This window comes from Melospiza georgiana, chromosome Z (assembly GCF_028018845.1).
Source record: "Melospiza georgiana isolate bMelGeo1 chromosome Z, bMelGeo1.pri, whole genome shotgun sequence".
Lineage (NCBI taxonomy): Eukaryota > Metazoa > Chordata > Aves > Passeriformes > Passerellidae > Melospiza > Melospiza georgiana.
In genome coordinates this window covers 20,086,373-20,107,057 of record NC_080465.1, presented here as the reverse complement: position 1 = coordinate 20,107,057, position 20,685 = coordinate 20,086,373, and the positions used below count along the sequence as shown (strand labels likewise).

Genomic DNA, 20,685 nt, shown 5'->3' with positions numbered 1-20,685 from the left:
CATTATTGTCTGCAAATACATCCATCAAATCCTCGGTGTGAGTTGGCTCTCCCACTGAAATAAAAGACAAACCTGCAACAGAACCAGGGTTTTAGACATCACACAGGAACACAGTTTCACAGAATACAAAGTTAGAATTATTGCAGCCAGACATTTATTGGGAAGTGTTAGGAAGTGTAAAACTGTCTGGGTTGGAATGGTTCACAGTTTCTGCAGTGTTATTATTTGTTTCTGTATTAGTTCTTACTTTAGTGCTTTACATTAAAAATATTTATATATATATATATATATATCTCTCACCGCATGTTATCTTATGTTCCATGCTACTGCTTTAATGCTGAATAATTAAAAGCACAGGGGCTGAACTTTCTGTTATTTTTAGGCTGTAATATGCAAAATGTTATTATGTCATTGCTAAATTATTCCAGAAGTTAATTATTTATGTTCTGGAGGCATTTTTTCCTGCTTCTTCACTTGATGACTGAACAAGAAACTTGCCCCAGGAAATAAGGGTGTGTCTGTGCTGTGGAGGTGGAGGTAAATGTTTATGCAGGAAGAACCTAGAGTACCTAAGGAACTACAAGAACAAATTTTTGGCCTCAAGCCATGTAGTTTAGTTGGAGAAATGTCTCATGGGGTAGGTGGTACATTAGAGTGTAAACTAAAATTCAGTGAAATGCAGCACATTAGAGACTTGCTTCAGATACTACAATTAAGAAACACTTAAGGAGCTGCTTTTTCAATCACCAAATTTTGGGGTAAATTTCATTATAATTATTCTCAGTGTTTGTATGCATGCAGTATTAAAGTTACATTCACAAATTGTTTTGCATAGCCAATATTGAGTATCAGGTGTTTTCATAAATCATTAATTTGTAGTATCCTAAAGTTCAACAGACTATGGTATGGCTTTCATCTCTATGTAATTCCTGAAATTATACTGTTTTAGCCTATATGGGCTACATCAGTAATACCTGCAGTATAGTTTCAACCTTCTATTTTTTTCTCTGGAAAATTTTCATAAAAACATTAAGTATGTATAACCCATTGCACAAATGCAACCTTTTTTATACTCAGATCGCTTTCTTTAACAGTCATTCAGCACCCCTAAAAAAGCTACGGCTGCATATGTATCCACCTGTGACTGTAGTCAATGTAATTGACCAGTAGAAATGGTTAGTGTGAGTTCTGTTGTCAGGAAACTTTCTCATCTATGAGACAGCCTCAGGCAACTGACCTGTTTCTAGAAAACTGACTGGTTTTATACAGATACAAACATATGCTGCAATTCTTGGTTACACAAAGGAAAAAAAATTATACTTATAAGGTGTTCTCATCATAATTTACAAAAGTCAATTCTTTGTAAAAGACAACATCCTTTTCAAGAGCCACTGGCATATTGTAGTGTATCACTCATCAAGGCCATTTCTGATTTTAAATTGAGGCAATTTCTTAGGCTATCTCTCATGTAGTAGTACACAGCTTAGAGCCTGCTGGTTGTGTTCGATCAGTCACTGCAGTCTGTCAGAAGGATGCAGTTCTCCTTGGGGAACAATCAATACCCCCCAAAAGAACTACTGTGCTGTAACTATGGTACTAACATTGTGCATCAATGGGACTCAACTCTGCTTCATGTCACTCACCAAGACAAAACAAACCAGATAAAGCAAGCAAAAAACCACCAGACACGTACCATAAAATCATAACAATTGAAATTATCGATTTTCAGTTCTATTAAAAACCTCACAGATAGGCCCAGAATGTCACAAGTGTATCTGCATGTCAGAGAACGATTTTGAAGTAAAATAATCTCAGAAGTAGCCTTAGCTATTGCGTCATATTTTACCGTTTATTTTCATATATCATGGAAAGTTTTGTCTGAACCAAGTCTCTGCAGCTCCTGAAAGGAGTGTGTAGTGAGGTGGGGGTCGGTGTGGTCTGCCGGGCCTGGCCTTAATCTGAGACACTGGAGATTCAGATTAGGTATTAGAAAAAAAATTTGTCACTCAGGGAGGTCAGGCACTGGAATATGTTTTCCGGGAGATGGTGGAGTCACCATCCCTGGAAGATTTTAAACGTCTCTTGAGTGGAGCACCCAGCTAGTGCGTGGTTCCCGAGAAGCCGCTGCCGTGGCGGCGGTGCCCGTGTCCCTGCGGGAAGCGCTGAGGGCGCGGCGCCGCGGGAACCCCGGCCGGCGGGCAGTTCGCCCTGGGGGGTGGAGTCCACGCCCGTCGGCGGCACCGCCGGCAGGCGCGGTCGGACCGGGAATGGCGGCGCCCATTGGCGCGGCCGGGAGAAGGCGCGGTCAGACCGGGAATGGCGGCGCCCATTGGTGCGGCCGGGAGAAGGCGCGGTCAGACCGGGAATGGCGGCGCCCATTGGCGCGGCCGGGAGAAGGCGCGGTCAGACCGGGAATGGCGGCGCCCATTGGCGCGGCCGGGAGAAGGCGCGGTCAGACCGGGAATGGCGGCGCCCATTGGTGCGGCCGGGAGAGGCGCGGCCGGGCCCGGATTGGCGGCGCCCATTGGTGCGGATGTAAAGAGGCGCGGCGGGGCCGGGAGCGGCGGCGCAGTCGCGGGCGGGTTGTTGGGCTGTCGCCATCTCGCCATGGCTCGCGAGTTCGAGCTGTGCCCCGGGCGGTGCGTCGGCGGTGACCAGCCCTGCTTCATCATCGCCGAGATCGGGCAGAACCACCAGGGCGACCTGGACATCGCCAAGCGCATGATCCGCATGGTCAAGGTGCGCGGGGGGGAGGCGGGTGAGGTAGAGCGCCGGAGCGCGGCCTGGGTTTATTCCAGACACAGGTTGTCTGCAGGGGGACCCTTGCATTTGACTTTGATTAAGGGTCTGGAGTGCTTGTCCAGTGAGGAGCGGCTGAGGGAGCTGTGGTTCTTCAGCCTGGAGAAAAGGAGGCTCAGGGGGTGACATGATCGCTCTCTACAACTCCCTGAGAGGAGCGTGTGGCCAGGTGGGGCTCGGCCTCCTCTGCCAGGCCGCTAGTGATAGGATGAGACGACGTGGCCTCAAGCTGTGCCACAGAGGTTAAGGCTGGCCATCAGGAAGAATTTCTCGGAGAGGCCGAACAGACATCGCAGTGGGCTGCCCAGGGAGGTGGTGGAGTCCGTGGAGGTGTTTAAGGAAAGACTGGACGTGGCACTTGGTGGTCTGTTTGACGACGTGGAGCTCAGTCACCTCAAGGCCTCGATGATCTCAGAGGTCTTTTCCAACTAATTCATTCTGTGATCTTTTGTCATGGCTGCAGCCCCTTAGCTGGGGCATGAGCTTACGGGGAATTTAGGAAGTATCTGAACCATTAATCTGCTGAACCATCTCTGATGAACCTCCAGTTTGACTTGGTTGACATCAGGGCTTTATTGCAGTAAAGCTTGTGTCATCCAGTAAGACAGCCAAACTGCTTTCAAATTTGATGTGATATCCATTAGATAGAAAACCACACATCATCACAGCTCAGGACATGGTGTATTCAGTTATGTGACTGGGCTGAAAGTGGAGACCAGTCTAATGAGGATTTGTCTTTACTGTGTGACTTCATATGAATTATCCCTTCAAATTAATTATTCTTCCTGGAGTTTTTCAAGAGTGTCTGGTGGTGGTGACATGATCTAGGGATAACTCTGGTGATGCTGGGTGGATGGTTGGACTGGATGATCTTAAAAGTTTCTTCCAGCCTTGATGATGCTATGAATTTCAGACTCATACTCCTTGTTCCATAGAATCCTGTGTCCTTTTTTAATGTAACATTATCAGTGACAGCTAATCTGGGAACAACACCACAGAAGTCAACTCTTCGAATAAGCAACATGCATAGCTAAGTAGTTTTGTAGGTTTAATATGGTTTCTCTGAACTGCTGCTCTACTAAGTGTATCAGGACTCTGAAATAGAAGGGTTCATACATGTGTAGGTCCACAGTCACTGTGTTCATTACCGTTTCTGTGATTGCTGTGATGATAATGTGAAAACTCCACAACAGTTGAGCACATCAGTTACTCACTCCTTGCATTCAGAGCTAGGTGAGTGCAGGTTCACTTGCAGTTCCACTCAGTGTGCACCAGCTTGTTTTGCAGGACTGCGGAGCAGACTGTGCTAAGTTCCAGAAGAGTGAACTGGAGTACAAATTCAACAAGAAAGCCTTAGAAAGGCCCTACACCTCTGAACACTCCTGGGGAAAGACTTATGGGGAACACAAGCGCCACTTGGAGTTCAGTCATGACCAATATAGAGAGCTGAAGAAGTATGCAGAGGAGATTGGCATTTTCTTCACAGCCTCTGGCATGGATGAGGTATGTAAGCCATACGGGAATGACAAAGGGAGTCTGGCTGTTGTGTCTGTTGGGTATTACTTAGATGTGGTAGTTTTTACAGAAAAAGAATATACGGAAAATCGATTTCTTAACTGAGACACTTAGAGTAATTTGCTAGTTCACCTGTGTTCCTACAGTAGTTGGCTGAATATTTTGGAAGACTTGCCATGTGTTGAGATACTTATCAGAGTAAGTAGTATTAGGGACAAGGCTTCATTTTGACCTTCATAAACAGTTGAGGCTTTGAGAGTACAGATCAAGATGGCAATCAGACTGCTCTCCAGTGTTGTCTGGTATATTGTTTTCAAGCATATCAAACTTCTTTCTATATTTAAAACAGATTCTTTTCTTGATCTAATCCCCATTATTTCCCTCTTTTTTTCTGCCCTCCTTGTTGTTTACTAGACCCTTGTGGTGTTTCTAAGCAGTAGGAGTTTTATGCCCCTATTTCTTTTACAAATCTCATTGAGTGGCTCACACCTTGTCCTGTTACTGCTGAATCATTTACTGATTTTTGCCAGTGGGCTCTTGAACAGTCAATCACCAGCTTCACAACTCCATGAAACTCCTGCTGCTGTTCCCCCTTAGACTTGTGTACTTGTAGCTGTTGCATGTCATTTGCCTCAGAATAATGGTAGTGACAGTATTAACAAATGCAAAATACAGTTCATATGTGTAAGCTGTAAAGGTCAGGTAACACTTGAACTTCAGTACAGATGAGAGATTACAGATTTATTTTTCTTTGTGGCCTAGAAAAGACAGAACCGAATGGAAAGAGACCCTACCAGAAGTAAGCTAGCCACTCCTGCATATGGCCAGCAGAACCATGTCCCTGGCTTTCTGGAAGTAGATATATCCAGGATAGGACAAACCTGATTTACTTACTGTTTTAAGGCAATCTATTCAGTGTCTCACTCTTGCAATCAGAGACAATTCCTGATACATGAGTGTTATTTCTCACAATTTGTCTCTCTCTTCATCTGATGATAGACAAATATGCTGTGTGTATATGGCACTAGCTCAGTGCCATGGATTCAGAAATAGATCTGTGAAAAGAGAGTGTGGTGATGTTTCTTTTATTGCTCTCTTCACATCTAGAAGACTCGCTGAACAGCATGCATTCCTTTAAGAAAGGAGTACATGAACACAGGAATCTCAGACTTCTGTATCTGGGATCTTAAAAGACCCACGTGCCTTTGGGGAGAAGAAAACCCCCATATTCCTTCTTTGATGTTAAAACCTCTGGTTTCTAAAGGCTGTAGTACAACATAGAACAATTTTTATAGGCAGCAGCTAAGATCACTTTCTGCTGCTGGGATCCCTCTTTTTCTCTGCTGTGCTCTTTTGTATGTGGCTTTATTAGCTAATTAACAGAAGTGATGCATGTTTGTGCCTTCTTTTTGAGCAGTAATTGCATTACACCCTATTATTTCTGGTGGCATTTCTGCAAGACAGGGGTTTGGAACTTAAAATATTGCATACATTGACATAAAAACTCTTTAAGAATGCATTAACTTCTGAAAGTTTTTATACATTAACTTCTGTAAATTTAACATAATCTCCGGAGGTCCAGATACATCAAAGAGGTTAAATTGTGTGATTAACTATATGAGGAAATTATTTAAGTGATGTGTGAAATAAATAAAAAAGTCTTTGAATAACTTTTTTATTTATTCTGTTCTGGTGTGTACCGGAGACAAAACAGGATCTCATTGAACCACTCCCTTTAACGTCATTTTTGTTATTTGAAATTACTTCCTGGTTCTTGAATCTCATAAAGAAGAGCTGCTAATTTTCAAGAGATATTTACCTAATGAAGAGTGGCCTTAGATGCAAGGTCTACCTGTCAAATTTAATTTTTGCCATCTCCTGAGATAAGATCTGTGTCAATAGATTACCCATTGTCTTTATGCACAATACATCTGAATAAACTATATTAAATAGTGAACAGAGAGATGTTATACATAGCAGCTATGAGAAATTTAATCTCCATCATACTGATGGTAGAAAAATTAGATTGAATAAGACTTTATTATCTTTGTGGACATTAGCATTCTTTCTCTGGCATTAAGTAAATGTAACTGCAACAAGAAAAGAGTTGAAGAAATGAAAAGTATTTGTGGGTGGTCAACAAGGGCAAAGGTAACTGTTTCATTATTTTCCCCAGAGGTGAATGGAGGATTCAAATACCTCCTGTGATAGATTTGGAATTTAAATATTCTTCCAATAAAGTACTAATTTTTAAAAGGCCACTTACGTACCCATTTTCAGGAAGCCTCTAATAATTCTTGAATTGTTTGGCATATTTTTAGAGAAAGGCAGAGTATAATTAGCATTTAAATAAACAGTTTTATAGTCTTTGCTTTGGCATATTTTATTGTCTAGTATCTTCCCTAAAAGCAAATTAATTTTGGATTTCCCTTTTTGGGCACTTTTGGGTTTTTTCCTGGTGCTTATTTAATATGCTCATACAAGTTTTCAGTGTGATGAGTCTGTTCTACTATCTGTAGTTTTAAACACTGTGTAGCTTAATCTTCTGACCTGCAGGACACATGTGGCAGGAAAACTCTGTGCATGCTTGTATCACATTTCTTCTTCAACAGGCAGGCTTCCATCTGCAGGTAGTTGCTCTCTCTGGTAGTGTTCAAAAAAGAGAGAAAAAATCAAGAATGTTGTGATACACAGGTTCATCTGCAAGCTGAGATGGAGCTCTGCTTGCTTGTACTAAGCAGCAGACTGTACAGCTGGTGAGACCAGAGACTGCCTTGAGACCATGATCCCAGTCACACTAAAACAGAAGTATGAAAGAAGGCATCATAATTATACTCCACCTGGAGGGAAATCAGATGCTAATATTGTCAAGATAGCAAATGCTACTTCAGGAGCAGGGTTTTTTGTGTATGATACTGTATAATACCCACCTGTTTAATTAAGCTTTGGGTTTGTTGTGTTAAATAGTTGTTTATTTCCAAGAACAGTAGTTCTTGATCCCTTGATCCAGCTGAAATGGAGTGTTAAAGCATGATTTCTTTTCCTTGTAGATGGCTGTGGAATTTCTACATGAACTGGATGTTCCATTTTTCAAAGTAGGATCAGGAGATACAAATAATTTTCCATATTTGGAAAAGACTGCAAAGAAAGGTAAGCATTTTCTTTGATCCATCTTGGTGACCATCACAGTTTCTCAGTAGCTCAGTTATTACATTTTTCTCCAGTTGATTTTTGGGAAAACAATCTGAAGTTTCTTTATATTTCAGACTTTGAAAAAAAAAAAGTTTTATCCAGAGTTCTTTTCTAGTTTTACTGAAATAATTTACTTTAAAGAATTTTATTTAATCTTGGGTAGCTTTCTTGTTGACATAGGATGTGGATATTTTCCAATGGCTAGGTCGCCCAATGGTGATTTCCAGTGGGATGCAGTCGATGAGCACAATGCATCAGGTTTATCAGATTGTGAAGCCCATAAATCCAAACTTCTGCTTCCTGCAGTGCACCAGCGCATACCCACTTCAGCCAGAGGACGTCAATCTCCGTGTTATATCGGTCAGTGAGTAACCCAGAGCGTGCTGTGGGTGGGCTGGCAGAGAAGGGTTCTGTGCTTTTGCTGAGATACACTTCCAGCTCTTAAGGCGTGCTGGAATTTGCTTCTGAGAAGTTACAGGATGTGTCATGTACCTCTAATTCACACTGAAGTTAAAAGATCCACTGGGTCCTTTTTTAGCAGAACTCATCTTTGAGGAATATGATAAAGGATATTGCTGGAGTATTCACAGTTCAACAGAGGAAAACATGACATGGTTATCGGGTTAACCTTGTGGTTTTTAGTGCTAAGAAAAATCATGTAGACTGTTATCATTTTAGAAGGTGCATGAAATGAGAATGTAATTCTAAATAGGAAGCTAGACCAGAAACTTTGTTTAAAAAGTTTCATGTGACTATCAGAGCCATGAAGAAAATTGATTCGATAGTTTCCTTCATTTGAAATGTTACTTGTGTATGCCAAATAGTGAAGTAAGAAAGTTTTCCCAAACTGGCCAGTGTTCAAGCACTACCTTAGATCTATAACATACTATACACATAGTATATTCTTTTTAATAGAATGACACATGGCTGCATTTAAGTGCTTTTAGGACTTGGTGACTGTTCTCTGTGCTTGGATTAAAAGGTTGCTTCAGATTTTAAATACAATGTTGAAGGAATCTGTTTTGGATACAGATTAAGTTTAACCAATCCACTGGCTTCTTGGATAAAAATAGGATACTATTACTGTTACTTAGGCTAATACAGGCCTTGAAGACCTTGAATAGTAGAAGTGTATTAAAACAAGAAATGTAAATTGTAGAAGAGAACATGCTTCCTTGTCGGTATTGATAAAATTAGTCAGATTTGGAATGTGGTGATTGGTAATGCAGTGTAACTTGTTGAATTTAAAAGTTTGCATTCTCTGCATATCCAACTACTTGTTTATGGCACAGTATTTGTCCACTGCAGTTATCACTGTTGAATTTGCTTTGTTTTTGAAACTGCTGCCTTGGTAATTCAGACCAACTCTGTTGTGATTCAAGGCATACCAGTCAGCTTTTCCTGATATCCCCATTGGCTACTCGGGGCATGAAACTGGCATAGCCATTTCAGTGGCAGCTGTTGCTATGGGTGCTAAAGTACTGGAACGGCACGTGACTCTCAACAAAACATGGAAAGGAAGCGACCACCAAGCATCTCTGGAGCCAGATGAGCTGGCAGACTTAGTGAAAGCCATCCGTACTGTGGAAAAAGCAATGGGTTCTCCAATCAAACAGCTCTTGCCCTGTGAAATGGCTTGCAATGAAAAGGTAACTTTTGATTTTAGTTTGTGTAAACCTGCAACTAATTTAGACCTATAGCTAATAACTCTGTATTCAGAAAAATAGGTTGTGAATTGTTTATTGCAGTAGCATTTCTGCCTCTACACTTAAAAAATTTCACACTGCATAATGTTGGCAGTTTTGATTATAATAGAGGTCTGGGTTTATCATCCAGTGGTTAACTAAGTTGAGTAACGGCCTGGAATCATTTAAGTTGGAAGAGACCCATGAGGTCATTTAGTCCAACATAACACTGCCAAGCTCAACCACTAATGTATGTTCCTAAGTGCCATGTCTACACATTTTAAATAACTCCAGGAATCATGTCTCAACTGCTTCCATGTTCTAGACTGTTTGAGTGCTTGATCACCCTTTTAGAGAAGAAATTTTTCCTAATATCTAGTCTAACCCTCCCCTGGCACAGCTTGAGGCCATTTCCTCTTTTTCTGTCATTTGCTGCCTGGGAGAAGAGACCACTCAGCTGACTACAGCATCCTTTCATGGAGTTGTAGACAGTGATAAAGCCTCCTCTGAGCTTCCTTTTCTCCAGGCTAAGCACGCCCCAGCTCCCTCAGCCACTTTGCAAAGGACTTGTGCTCCAGACCTTTCACCAGCTTTGTGGCCTTTCTCTGGATTCACTCCAGCATTTCAATGTCCTTCCTGTAATAAGGGGTCCAGAACTGGACACAGGATTTGAGGTGTGGCCTCACCAGTGCCAGGTACTTGGCAATCGTAATAGGAATAATACCTCTATGATTTTATATTAGCTGCTTTTGCACTAAGCTAAAATGCCAATCATTCTAATCAGGTTCCCTCCATTGTGATTTTGAAAAATTCCAGTGAGCCACTGTCCAGTTTCAGAAAACATCCGCATGTTCCTGGCAGCCTAGCTAGAGTGAGAGTAACCATGCTAAATTAATCTTTGTTTGGAATAAGTAATGGAGAAGGCAGATCTACACAACCTGTTCTAAAATAACTGCAGAACATTTTTTATCCTGTAATGTCATACTAAGCTAGCAATGTATTTAACTTCAACATTGTTTTTTTCCTCCTCCCTGTAGCTGGGAAAGTCGGTAGTGGCAAAAGTGGCAATTCCTGAAGGTGCAGTGTTGACACTTGACATGCTGACGGTGAAGGTGGGAGAGCCAAAGGGATTTCCTCCAGAATGCATCTTTGACCTGGTGGGCCAGAAGGTTAAAAGAACTATTGAAGAAGATGAAACCATCACTGAGCAAGCAGTGGAAAATCACGTAAAAAAAGTGAAGTGCTAAACCAAAGCACTCCATTCCATATTTCTCAATGTACTACCATGCAATGTGTTTGAGAATAGCAGCATGGTAGATTAGAAGAAAGGTGTAATTATGAGGGTACAAACAGGATAGAATTTTCAGGTTCTTGTTAGCAGGAAGTTTCAGAAGCAAAGGGGATATAAATTATGAAGATTTTGTTAGAAATTGTATAGCATTGTGCCTAGGAAATGCCATGATCCTCTCTTCTCCATTTCACTTAACCTAGATTAATTTGGAGTTCTGCCAAATACAAGACCACAGTCTGCCACTTTCCAGCTTCCCTTTTCTGTTAAGAATACAGTGAATTATCAGAATTTTGTCTACACTTTGAATTGTTCTAGCCCTGTATCTTTTGATACTCCTCTCTTTTCTGCCATTTGCCTCACCTGTGTGATAGCAGGACTCTGGTTGGAGTTGAATACAGATTAGTGAAGGTTTACACTGAACAGAAAACTACAAATGCAACCTGGATGGATTTTTTTTTTTAAGATGAAACTCTTAAAACTGTCATGATAAAGCAGTGGGTTGCAGCAATCTGTATTCTGTGGGAAAATGGGCTTCTTGAGAAAGCTAATTTCTCAAGAGACAGTACCAGGAAAGGAAGCATAGTGATATTTACCAAGGTCCCATTTAAGGAGCAAGAGAGCCTTTTTTGAACTGAAAGGCCAAAAGGCATGCCAGAGAGATTGAGGAGGGAAGAAAAGTAGATCTGAGATGAATCAGTGGAAATAAGTTTAATTTATGCTTCAGAAATTCTGAAAAGCATCTATTTTAAGTTGAGTGAAGTCTGGAATATTAAGTTGATTCTGCAGAGCATTTGGATGTCTCTGTTGGACCTGGGGGGAGCTTCTCAGGTAGGAAGCCAAAAATGCTGGTGGAGTTTTAAGAGCTTTTTTTTTCTGTACTAAGCAGAATCCTCTACATTGGGATTTTCCTCCCAACACTGGTGTGTTGGGAGATGGCTGAGGCTGACTGCCTGACTACATTTACACCATTGTGCTTCAGCATGACAGTCAGTACATGATTTGTGCGGTCTGCTCTTGCGTCCCAGCTTCTCATTTTTCATTTGAGAAATGCAATACCACTTGTATTGCCTGCTAGTTTTCCCTTTGACCAGAAGGGAGCTGTATAGCAGCAGCTGCAAGCCATTAATCTTCAACTACCTTGCTTAGGACAGAACTGCTTTGCAATACTTAATCTGCTTTTGTTCTGTGGTGGAATCATTTACTAGTGATGGTTACTTGGAACTTGCTACCTTTTTGTCATGAGTTGGTGAAGTACCTTGAATTTGGTGGTGGGTGGTTTTATACCTATAAACTATTTACTTTCAAAATGTGAAATTCTGAGGAAACTGTATTCATATCTTTAAATGGGGAAGCAGAGGTTGAGTCATATACTTCACTATATGTGATCTGTGACTGATGCAGTATGCTTGCCTTACATTAAAAAAATACTTAATTGTTAAAAGATTTTTTTTTTCATTTCAAATTTGAAAAATAAATTTAGCTTATAAAACAAGCTCTTGTTTCTGCATTTCAGGCTATGGTCAGACCTTGCCTTTGCCAGCACTGGTGATGCAGGGCCTTTAGTGTTTGAATACTGTAACTATACCTGACCAGTTTCAAGTAGCAGTGGTTTTTCACTCTAGGCTGGTCCTGGAGACTGCTGTAAGCAAAAGCTCCAGAAATGTCCAGGACTTTAATTAATGTATTGATGGGGGGGAAGACATGCATATACAGAAAATTGCAAGCTGTGTCCCCTAGTTTTACGTGAATGTTGCAAATTGGACGCAAACATAAATGGGCCACAAATGCACCTCTGGCCTGGTGTTTTCATTGCACCTGTGAGCCCTGCAGACATTTCACCCTCCTAGGGGTTGTACACAGCTTTTTCTCATGCTATCACTCAATGGAAAGAATAGGGCCACCCAGAAGTCCAATTCAGAGCTTCTGTCACATGTCAGACCAGCTAGTGACTATTAAATGTAGTCACAGAAGCTCCAGTTTCAGAAGGGACCTTTCCAAGAGTCAGTGCCAGACTTTGATTTTTCCAATCTGACACTTAAATATGAGCTAATTTACTTAGTGCATTTATTATCCAAATCTGACCTTGTCAATGATAACAATATGCAGTATAAAATCTTGAAGCTTGAACCAAACTAAACCTGGTGCCATACACAATTGCAGCCTCTCCAGGCTGATAAGGGGAGGGAGTTCATTAAAAAAATTTTCAAAAAGTCAATATCCATGTTCCAGTCTGGGTTGTAATATGTATCTTTCAACCTGACTTCTTCCATTTTGCAAGTTGAAAAATACTACATACGGCACTTCAGGTGGTACAGCAACACCATTTATAAGTCAAATAATCTTTCCCCATTGAAAAACACATATACATTAAAAAAATACAGTTGATTTTCTTGAACTTACTGTTACAATTTGAAAAAAGCACAATAATACTATATACTGCACTTTGAGTGGTATATCAACATAATTTATAAAAGTGAGGTCACCTTCCTTCATTCACATTAAAAATAACAGTTGGTTTTCCTAAACTTATGTTACCTTCTAAAAGCATCATAATTACAACTTTGATACAACAGAGATGAATTAATGTAGAAAATTGCTGAAATGGCATTAGCAGAAAAAGCATGAACTAGTAGGCTTTGTTTCTTATGTTAGTTTGCATGTTCTAATGGACCCTTCCCAGAGTCTCAGGGCTGGATAAACTGGTTCTGTGAACTTGCAGCAGAAGGTGTGCAAATGAGCCATGCCATCGCTAACGTTGTAGAATGAAAGGATTCCTGCTTCATAATCTAGAAAAATGCCAATGCAATCAGGATCATCTTCTACCTGGATGGGGATTCTCTCTCCCTTGTGAAATGCCCAGTATTCAAAATCAAATTTCTTAAGGCACCAAGATGCTCTGTTCCAGCCCAGTCGACAGGCTTCAGAGTCTCCTTTCCTGCCAATGGTCGGGTAGGCTGCGCCAATCCACCATCCCTGTCCAGCACAATGCAGGTCAATTTCCCAGTAATGGCTCCCAGAAAGGAATGCATCTCTGCTTAGCACTTGCCATAATTTATCGAATCTCTTGGGACTACAGGGGTAGAGTATTCTCCTCCAGCTACAGCTTACTTCAAGACGGTCTTCCGACAACTTCAGTCTTGGGTGAATGCTGTCATGTTCCCAGGTTGGTGATCTTGCATCTGCAGTAAAAGCCATAATCAGACTTGCTACATTTCTCATGACCCTTGGAAGAAGTCCAAGTTATAGGACACCTGCAAAGGAGCTCACAGTTGGAAGTCTGGGACAGTCAGAAAGCCTGCAGTCCCCGGAACATGGGCTGGAAAAGGCATGCCAAAGGGGTTAGAGCAGGCCACTAATATTGCTGCCTCCACACCTTTGTGATCTGGGCCAACCATGGTGATGGGGACCTCAGCCACAGCACCAAGGTTGCTTTACATTTTGAGTTAGGGCTCAGCCAGAAAGCCCACAGGTCCAAGGACACTGGATCTGGAAAAGGCATTCCAGTCAGAGCAAGGCAGGGACCCAACATTGCTGACTGTACCTGAGGTAGGGATGGGATTCAGCTAGTCACAGAGCCTACATCTCCAGGGGCTGGAAAATGTGTGCTAAGTGCATAAAGCAGTGAACCAACACTGCTGTCCCCACACCTTTCTAACGTAGGGCACCAACGTGATGCGCACCTCTGCCACAGCACTAAGCTGCCATTTGGGCTAAGGTCAGGATTCAGGGAGCCACAGAGCCCACAGCTCCAGAGACACTGCAAAAGGCATGCTAAGGGAATCACAGCAGGGCACCAACACTGGTGCCTCCACACATTTCTAATCTGGATCACTCGTGGTGATGGGATAAGGAGAAGCCATACACAGAGAGTTACAGTCCTGTGGTCTGTTCAGCCTGGAGGAGACTAAAAGGGAGACCTCACTGTAGTTTACATCTTCCTTGTGAGGGGGAGAGAAGGGGCCGGCACTGATCTCTTCTCTGTGATGACAATGACAGGACCTGAGGGAATGGCCTGAAAATTCTGTCAAGCAAGGCTTAGGTTAGGAAGAGGTTAGGAAAGGTTCCCCAGAGAGTGTTTGTGCACTGGAACAGGCTCCCCAGGGAAGTGATCACAGCACCAACCCTGACAGAGCTCAAGAAGTGCTTGGACAATGCTCTGTGCAGGCCCAGGAGTTGGACCCTAGTGATTTTTGTGGGTCCATTCCAGCTCAGGAGATTCTAGGACTCTAGCATAATCATACTTACGTTTTAAGAAAAGCAACCGATCAACAGGAGTCATGGTTTTCAGCACTGTCCCAGGCTCCTTCTTTGCAGTGGGATTAAGGCTACTGAAAATATCTGGGCAAAGATAAAAAGGGACAGCTTAGGGAGTCTGCCAGTTTTTCAACAATCATTTTCCAACTTCATGGACAAACTATGTTACTAACTATGTTACTTTTTCTGGGGAGGGGCTACTCATTCTATGCTTTCAGCATTATGCTCTCTGCATAGTATGGAGATGCTGGACTAGTGTTCCCACAGAATTACACAATTTAGCACAACACCAAGTAATCAGACCTGATTCCTTTAAAACTGGCCCTTATCAGATGAAATAGGCAGCTGAAGATAGCTGCAGGTGCTTGCTGCAGTAGCAGTCCTACACACATCCTGCAGTCTTTCAGATCAGATCTGACCATTTGCCCCAGCAACCTGCTACAGTCTTTTCAGTGGCAATTCTCTGATAAGGGCTTAAAAGGCAGCTGGGTGAAATGTGATGGCCATTTCATCACATTTCACCCAGCTGATGAAATGTGATCATTTCATCACATGTTGCCTGCTCACTCAAAGAGCAGCAGGATTTTCCCATGGTTATTTAGCTTTGTGCCTCTGTGCCCCATTAGGAAAAACTGCTTGCCTTCATTATGCCAAAGGTCATTGAAGGATGAACTAACAGCTCAAAGACAAAATTATTTCTAAATAGAACATGTTAGTTCAGCTTTACTGTACTAAAAATCATCAATTTTTTTCAGACTGAGGCAGATCACCGGGTACATCAATTAAAAAAATCTTTCAAATTTTAGAGGTACTCCATTGCCAGAGCACTTGCACTCAATTGTAACTGAGAGAATAGATGCATTCTATAGGTGTGATGGTCTACATTAAATTGTATTGAAATACCTGATGGAACTGGGGGGGAAAAAAGCAACAGACAAACCAAAGATCATCTTCAGAGTTGGAAGAGAAATTTCTTAGTTCCTAAATCACCACTATATCACCTAAATCACCTATAACAGCATTACACCCATGCTGACAGAAAGCAGTACCCATGCCTGAAAAACTGTTGTTTCTCCACATGATTTGGTAAAAAGTTCTGTTCTTACTTAAAAAGTACACTTTATTTGCAAAGACAGCAGAAGAAAGCAAAATTCAGAGCACTCTCTCAGGTACCTTCTTTGAGCCGGGCATCCAATGGTTTCTGTAGAATGGACTGCAGAGCTCTGATGAACTGTTTATAATGGTTAAGTAAGTGTTCAAATGAGAGAGGTATTGGATGCCACTTTTCTAATGGGCGTCTGGATTCCTTAATTTCCTTCTCAATTTCTGTGTACTTCTGAGAGCAGAAAGCCAAACACTACAATTAGCAGAGACTGTGACATGAAAGGACTCTTCCATCCAAGCTCCCATACACCAGAGAGCAAGGACAGCTCCAACATGAGGTAAACCTATGGGCCATCACAGGCAAACTTGCTGAGATCAGCCTGCCTTTTAGCTCATTAGCCTGCCCATTACCTCCTCCTGCCAGTGGAGCCATCCCAGACATGGAGAACCCAACAGCCACAGTTAAAGAGATCCCTCCAGGATGGAAATGAGTTTAGCCTAGCCAGGACCCTTTGTGGGAAATCCCATCAATGGCAAAATCAAACTATTAAGTTTTAAAAACAATTTGAAGAATAAAATCCAACTTCCCCACAAGAAAATCTCCACAAAATCACAAAGAGCGGCTCCTGTGTGTAGGTGTGTTGCTAGAACACACAGCAGAATGCCAGGGCCATATCACAGCAATGGAAACTCCAGTCTGACACACTGCAAGGATGCAAAAATGTTCCAGAGGCATCATCCTGTAAAAAATTGCATCTTTTGTCTTGTGTCAGGGCACAAGCACGTGGCAACATAATCTTTCCAAGAAGGTGAAGATCATCATCTGTAGGAAAAAGGAACAGCATTGTTTTCTCCAGTGAAGTGAAGGCTTATGGTGATTAGGATTTCTTGCAATTAAGGAAATTACAGATTTTAACTTCCCTCCTGAGGTTGCCTGAGGACTGGCTTTTCTCATACCTTCATATCACACAAGGAAAGACTTGATACAGCATTTGTCTTCAAGATTAAGAGACGTGTCTTTTCCATCTATGCTTAAAATTAACATGAATTTCATACAGACCTGAAATCAATGCCACAGCAGGAAGACCTAATAGCTCAAAATTCAGGAACTAAATTTGTTCACCAAAACAGCAACACAAAGCAAATTAAAAAGCACTTAGGAAGATGCTGCTTACATACAGAAGGATCTATAGAAGACATCACTAGAGAAGTTCACCAAGGACTGTCAGGGTAAGAGGTAGAAAGAGACTATACAATACCACCTCCAGCAAATTAATAGGATCACTGTCCTGTTGTATTTGTCTGATTCGATGTGTGAAGGTCTCAAGGGCTTCCAGCTGTTCTTCACAGGACCTCAAATGCTGATCATGTGTTCCCAGAGCTTGCTGAGTCTTTTCATCAATGAAGATTTTTGCCAGACTCTCTTCCTCCCGAAGAAGTAACTGAAGCTCAGTCATTTTTTCTGACAGCTGTCGTTTAATCATATCAGCATGTGCCTATGGATAAAGCAGAAGAATGTCTCCCCCCTGCTCAACAGACCATAAACATTTCAGACATTTCTCTTTCAGGCTTTTAGTGCTATGTTTTGGTTGAATTTTACTGATTTTCTCCATCTCTTCAGAAACATGTCTCTACCCCTTAAGGGAGCACAGATATAATCTACCTGCTGATGTCTGGATGGAAAAGAGTGAGAGAAGATTCCAAGATGCCTATTTATGTCAAAAAATCTGTTTTCGGCTGGAATTAACAGGGTACCATTTGCAACAAGAAACAGATCTTTTTCTTCAGTAGCAAGACTTTGACTGCTTTTAAAGCAAGCCAGAGACAAGTAAGTGGTAGGAAGAGAAAGCTTCCCAAAGAATGTGGCATCAGGCCAAGTCTCTAAAGCTCCCTCAAGCTCTTACTGACATTTCTGTAACAGAAGTGCCTAGCGATGCTCCTTAGAGCAGAAGTCATTTCATGCTCTATAAATGAGGTGCAGCTTAGCATACATTCCCATTCTTAAGACAGAGTCAACAGAACTGTGTTTACTCAACTCTGAATACAGAAAATTCAATAATGCAATTCAGTCCATATCATCCAAGTTCAGTGCATATCATACAAGACACATAAGTGTAGCCAGAATAACATATGCAGCTGGGGCTATCTACTATTCCTCTGCATAAAAATTTTACCCTTGGTCTTCCAGAGATGTTCAGCTGATCAAGGAATGAGGATCAGGTCTTTGGAGACTCTCCCTCTTCCCTCTCTTTGGTAGTGTAATATATTGTGATGAATACAGGGAATACACTCTTCTCCTGGGAAGTAAAGTAGCCACCCAATAGATGGCTGGGTCTTTGAATAGCTACAGAGAAAACAAAATGTCTCCCCTTGGAAAATGACCATCCAGTGGAGAACGAAACCACACTTTACCTTCACATCATTTACAGCCTGCTCTATGCTCCTTCTGTTGCCATCTTCTTCCTCTTTTCTCTCTTCTAGATTCTTCAAGCACAATGCCATGAGTTCCTATACAACAATGAAACAAAATAAAACGCTGTTTCGTAACACCTGTAAAAACCAGAAACAACTATTCAGCTTGATTTTCATATGGGGGGTTACTACAATATACTGTTTCAGAATCAGAATATTCTTAACTGGAAGGTGAAACTCTTAAATGAAAGGCCTTTTATGAGGCTTATTAAGGCCAGTATAGTGATGAACCATAAGGATTTCAGCATTTCCCCTGGTGGCTATACTGGTAAGGTTTGGACAGCTGGGCAAATTAGCACCACCTTCTTAAGGCACAGGGAAACCCAATGTGAAAAAAACCTATCCATCTTTAATCTATGGTGCTGCGTATTTCCATTACGTGCTAATGCATTTAGCAGCTGAAGGGCAACTAAGTACTTTTATTTAGAGGACAAGTGGAAGGCTCCACTTATCTAAAAATCCAGTGAATGTTTAGGATGCTTCCCAGTGTACAAATGACCAATCAGATACCTCACTATTGCCACAGTGATGCTGTAGTCTGAACATTTGCAACAGCTAATAGTGTCAGCATGGCTAGTAATCAGTCACAGTATCTGTGACACTTCTTAGATTATGGTGTGCCCAGCACAGCATAATCAATGTTCTGCTTATATCTTGCTCCAGTTTCTCACCTGCAGCCCTCTGAAATTGGCTGCCCTCTGCCCAGCAGGTTGAACAATCTTGGTATGCCTGCTAATGCATTTTTGTCATTAGTAACAGGAAGGATACAGGCAATGCTGCCCCACAGTGCTGTCAGTGCACTGGTGCTAAAACAGGCCCTCAGTAAACACCAGGTAAGCTAGTGCCACCTGTAGCTGCTATCAATGTCCTCTTCTGCAGCTGAGACCCAGTCAAGAACACCTGCATGCACATGTACCAGGTCACTGCCACAGCCCTAGGGCACCACAGCATTTAAACTCTGCAGCATGGACAAATAGAGCATGAAGCAACGGTTTGCATTTCTGACATGTCTCCTTAGAAAACACCTGCAGTTTGTCATTTGAGTGTGACAGAGTCAGAAGAAAAAGGGCTCCCAGCATAAGCCAGAGACTCTGCATCTGGAAGGCCCTTGACACAGACACATCCATGCAAGCGGGTAAATGTTCTTGAACAGAGCAAGACACTCATGCTATTTATTCCAGCCACAGTTTTCTAGTCTTGTCCCTGAACAACCAGAAGAGGATGCATTCTACACCACTAGAAGATTCAGGAATTCTACCAGGTACCAGCCTTCCTCAGTTTATTTTGCAGCCTTGACCTCATTCCTTTCCTCAAAGACTGACAAAGACCCCAGCAAAAAACCCAATCTTCCTTCTTTGCTAGTTACACACATCACTTTGTGCACTCACAACAGTGACCATATGCAAATACTTCTATTAATCCCAAGCATTTCTGGTTAAGCATTACTTTCTTTACAGAGATACATGAAAGAGCTGCTTCCTACCAATTGAAGACTATGCCAGCAAACCATGTCATTCACCCTAAGGAATCAACTGAAAATCTTCCTTTAGGGATTGCCTAGGTGCTTTAACTCATTCAAATGAAAACACTGTAAAAGCAAGGATTTCTGAGATGACACTCAGAGCTCCAGTCAAGCTCACAGGACACATACCAAGTTCAAAGAATGCTGATCCTGTGTGCTGCATTCAGGAGCACAGGGAATATCCTTTTCAATGATTTTAAACAATCTCTGTTCCAAGGATGAAACAGCTGATGGATCTCTCACAATGATTTTCATGTCTTCTTAGCACTCACAGCTAGGACCTGCTGAAACAGCTGTGGAAGATTCTCAGTGCAAGAAGTGCTGCCTGGCTGATGTCACACCACAAGGGCTGTACTGAATAACTGCTCACAGCAAACAAAATCACTAGTCAAAATACCATCACTTATGCCAAAACCATTGATAGTTTGTGCCTAAAATCTCTGCAGCCCTAAGCCACTAGATGTCAGCAGATACTTCATAGGGACAGAGGGTCACACGGGAGTACAAGTTTCTACCCCACTCACTTCCTGATTTAGCAGAAACAAGCCTTTATCAACAGCACATGCTTCCTTCTCTGTGTCCATCAGACCCCCAGGGAAGCAGCACAGTTTGTAGATTTGTGCACTTTGCCTCAGATCAGGTTGCCACTGCACAATACGTGCGTCGGCCACCCACTGCCACCCTGTCGTGAAGGGAACGCAAACACTTTAGTGAGTTCCCACCTGGAAGAGGGACACTTTGGGTGAAAGCAAACCTGCAGGCAGGTGCAGTGCTCTGCGTTGCTCAGATGTCTTGAATAGTTTCACCTCTGTGCTGCTGTTTGCACAGCCCTCTTCCCCTGTAATGCTCTG

The 20,685-nt window shown here is 42.1% G+C and overlaps 2 protein-coding genes across 2 annotated transcripts; one reads left to right on the top strand and one right to left on the bottom strand.

The window, feature by feature from the left end:
- Positions 1-2,582: 2,582 nt before the first annotated feature.
- NANS (N-acetylneuraminate synthase) lies at positions 2,583-11,974 on the top strand. The gene is made up of 6 exons (XM_058043730.1): positions 2,583-2,739; positions 4,087-4,302; positions 7,365-7,464; positions 7,712-7,866; positions 8,889-9,155; positions 10,229-11,974. The coding sequence occupies exons 1-6, from the start codon at positions 2,608-2,610 to the stop codon at positions 10,436-10,438; spliced, it is 1,080 nt and encodes a 359-aa protein (XP_057899713.1). The 5' UTR covers positions 2,583-2,607; the 3' UTR covers positions 10,439-11,974.
- Positions 11,975-12,812: 838 nt separating this feature from the next.
- TRIM14 (tripartite motif containing 14) lies at positions 12,813-18,342 on the bottom strand. The gene is made up of 5 exons (XM_058044147.1): positions 18,253-18,342; positions 17,103-17,336; positions 15,910-16,072; positions 14,728-14,820; positions 12,813-13,661 (listed from the first exon to the last, which is right to left on the bottom strand). Exons 1-5 carry the CDS (start codon positions 18,340-18,342, stop codon positions 13,126-13,128), a joined length of 1,116 nt encoding a protein of 371 aa, XP_057900130.1. The 3' UTR covers positions 12,813-13,125.
- Positions 18,343-20,685: the final 2,343 nt, after the last annotated feature.

What these genes read in the sequence shown, in the direction of transcription:
- NANS (XM_058043730.1), top strand. Translation starts at nt 2,608, where the DNA reads ATGGCTCGCGAGTTCGAGCTGTGCCCCGGGCGGTGCGTCGGCGGTGAC. An exon ending in GCATGATCCGCATGGTCAAG is followed by an intron (nt 2,740 to 4,086) that starts GTGCGCGGGGGG and finishes CTTGTTTTGCAG; the next exon opens with GACTGCGGAGCAGACTGTGC. An exon ending in CAGCCTCTGGCATGGATGAG is followed by an intron (nt 4,303 to 7,364) that starts GTATGTAAGCCA and finishes TTTTCCTTGTAG; the next exon opens with ATGGCTGTGGAATTTCTACA.
- TRIM14 (XM_058044147.1), bottom strand. Translation starts at nt 18,342, where the DNA reads ATGGCATTGTGCTTGAAGAATCTAGAAGAGAGAAAAGAGGAAGAAGAT. An exon ending in AGGCTGTAAATGATGTGAAG is followed by an intron (nt 17,337 to 18,252) that starts GTAAAGTGTGGT and finishes CTTTATCCATAG; the next exon opens with GCACATGCTGATATGATTAA. An exon ending in GGATGCCCGGCTCAAAGAAG is followed by an intron (nt 14,821 to 15,909) that starts GTACCTGAGAGA and finishes ATCTTTGCCCAG; the next exon opens with ATATTTTCAGTAGCCTTAAT.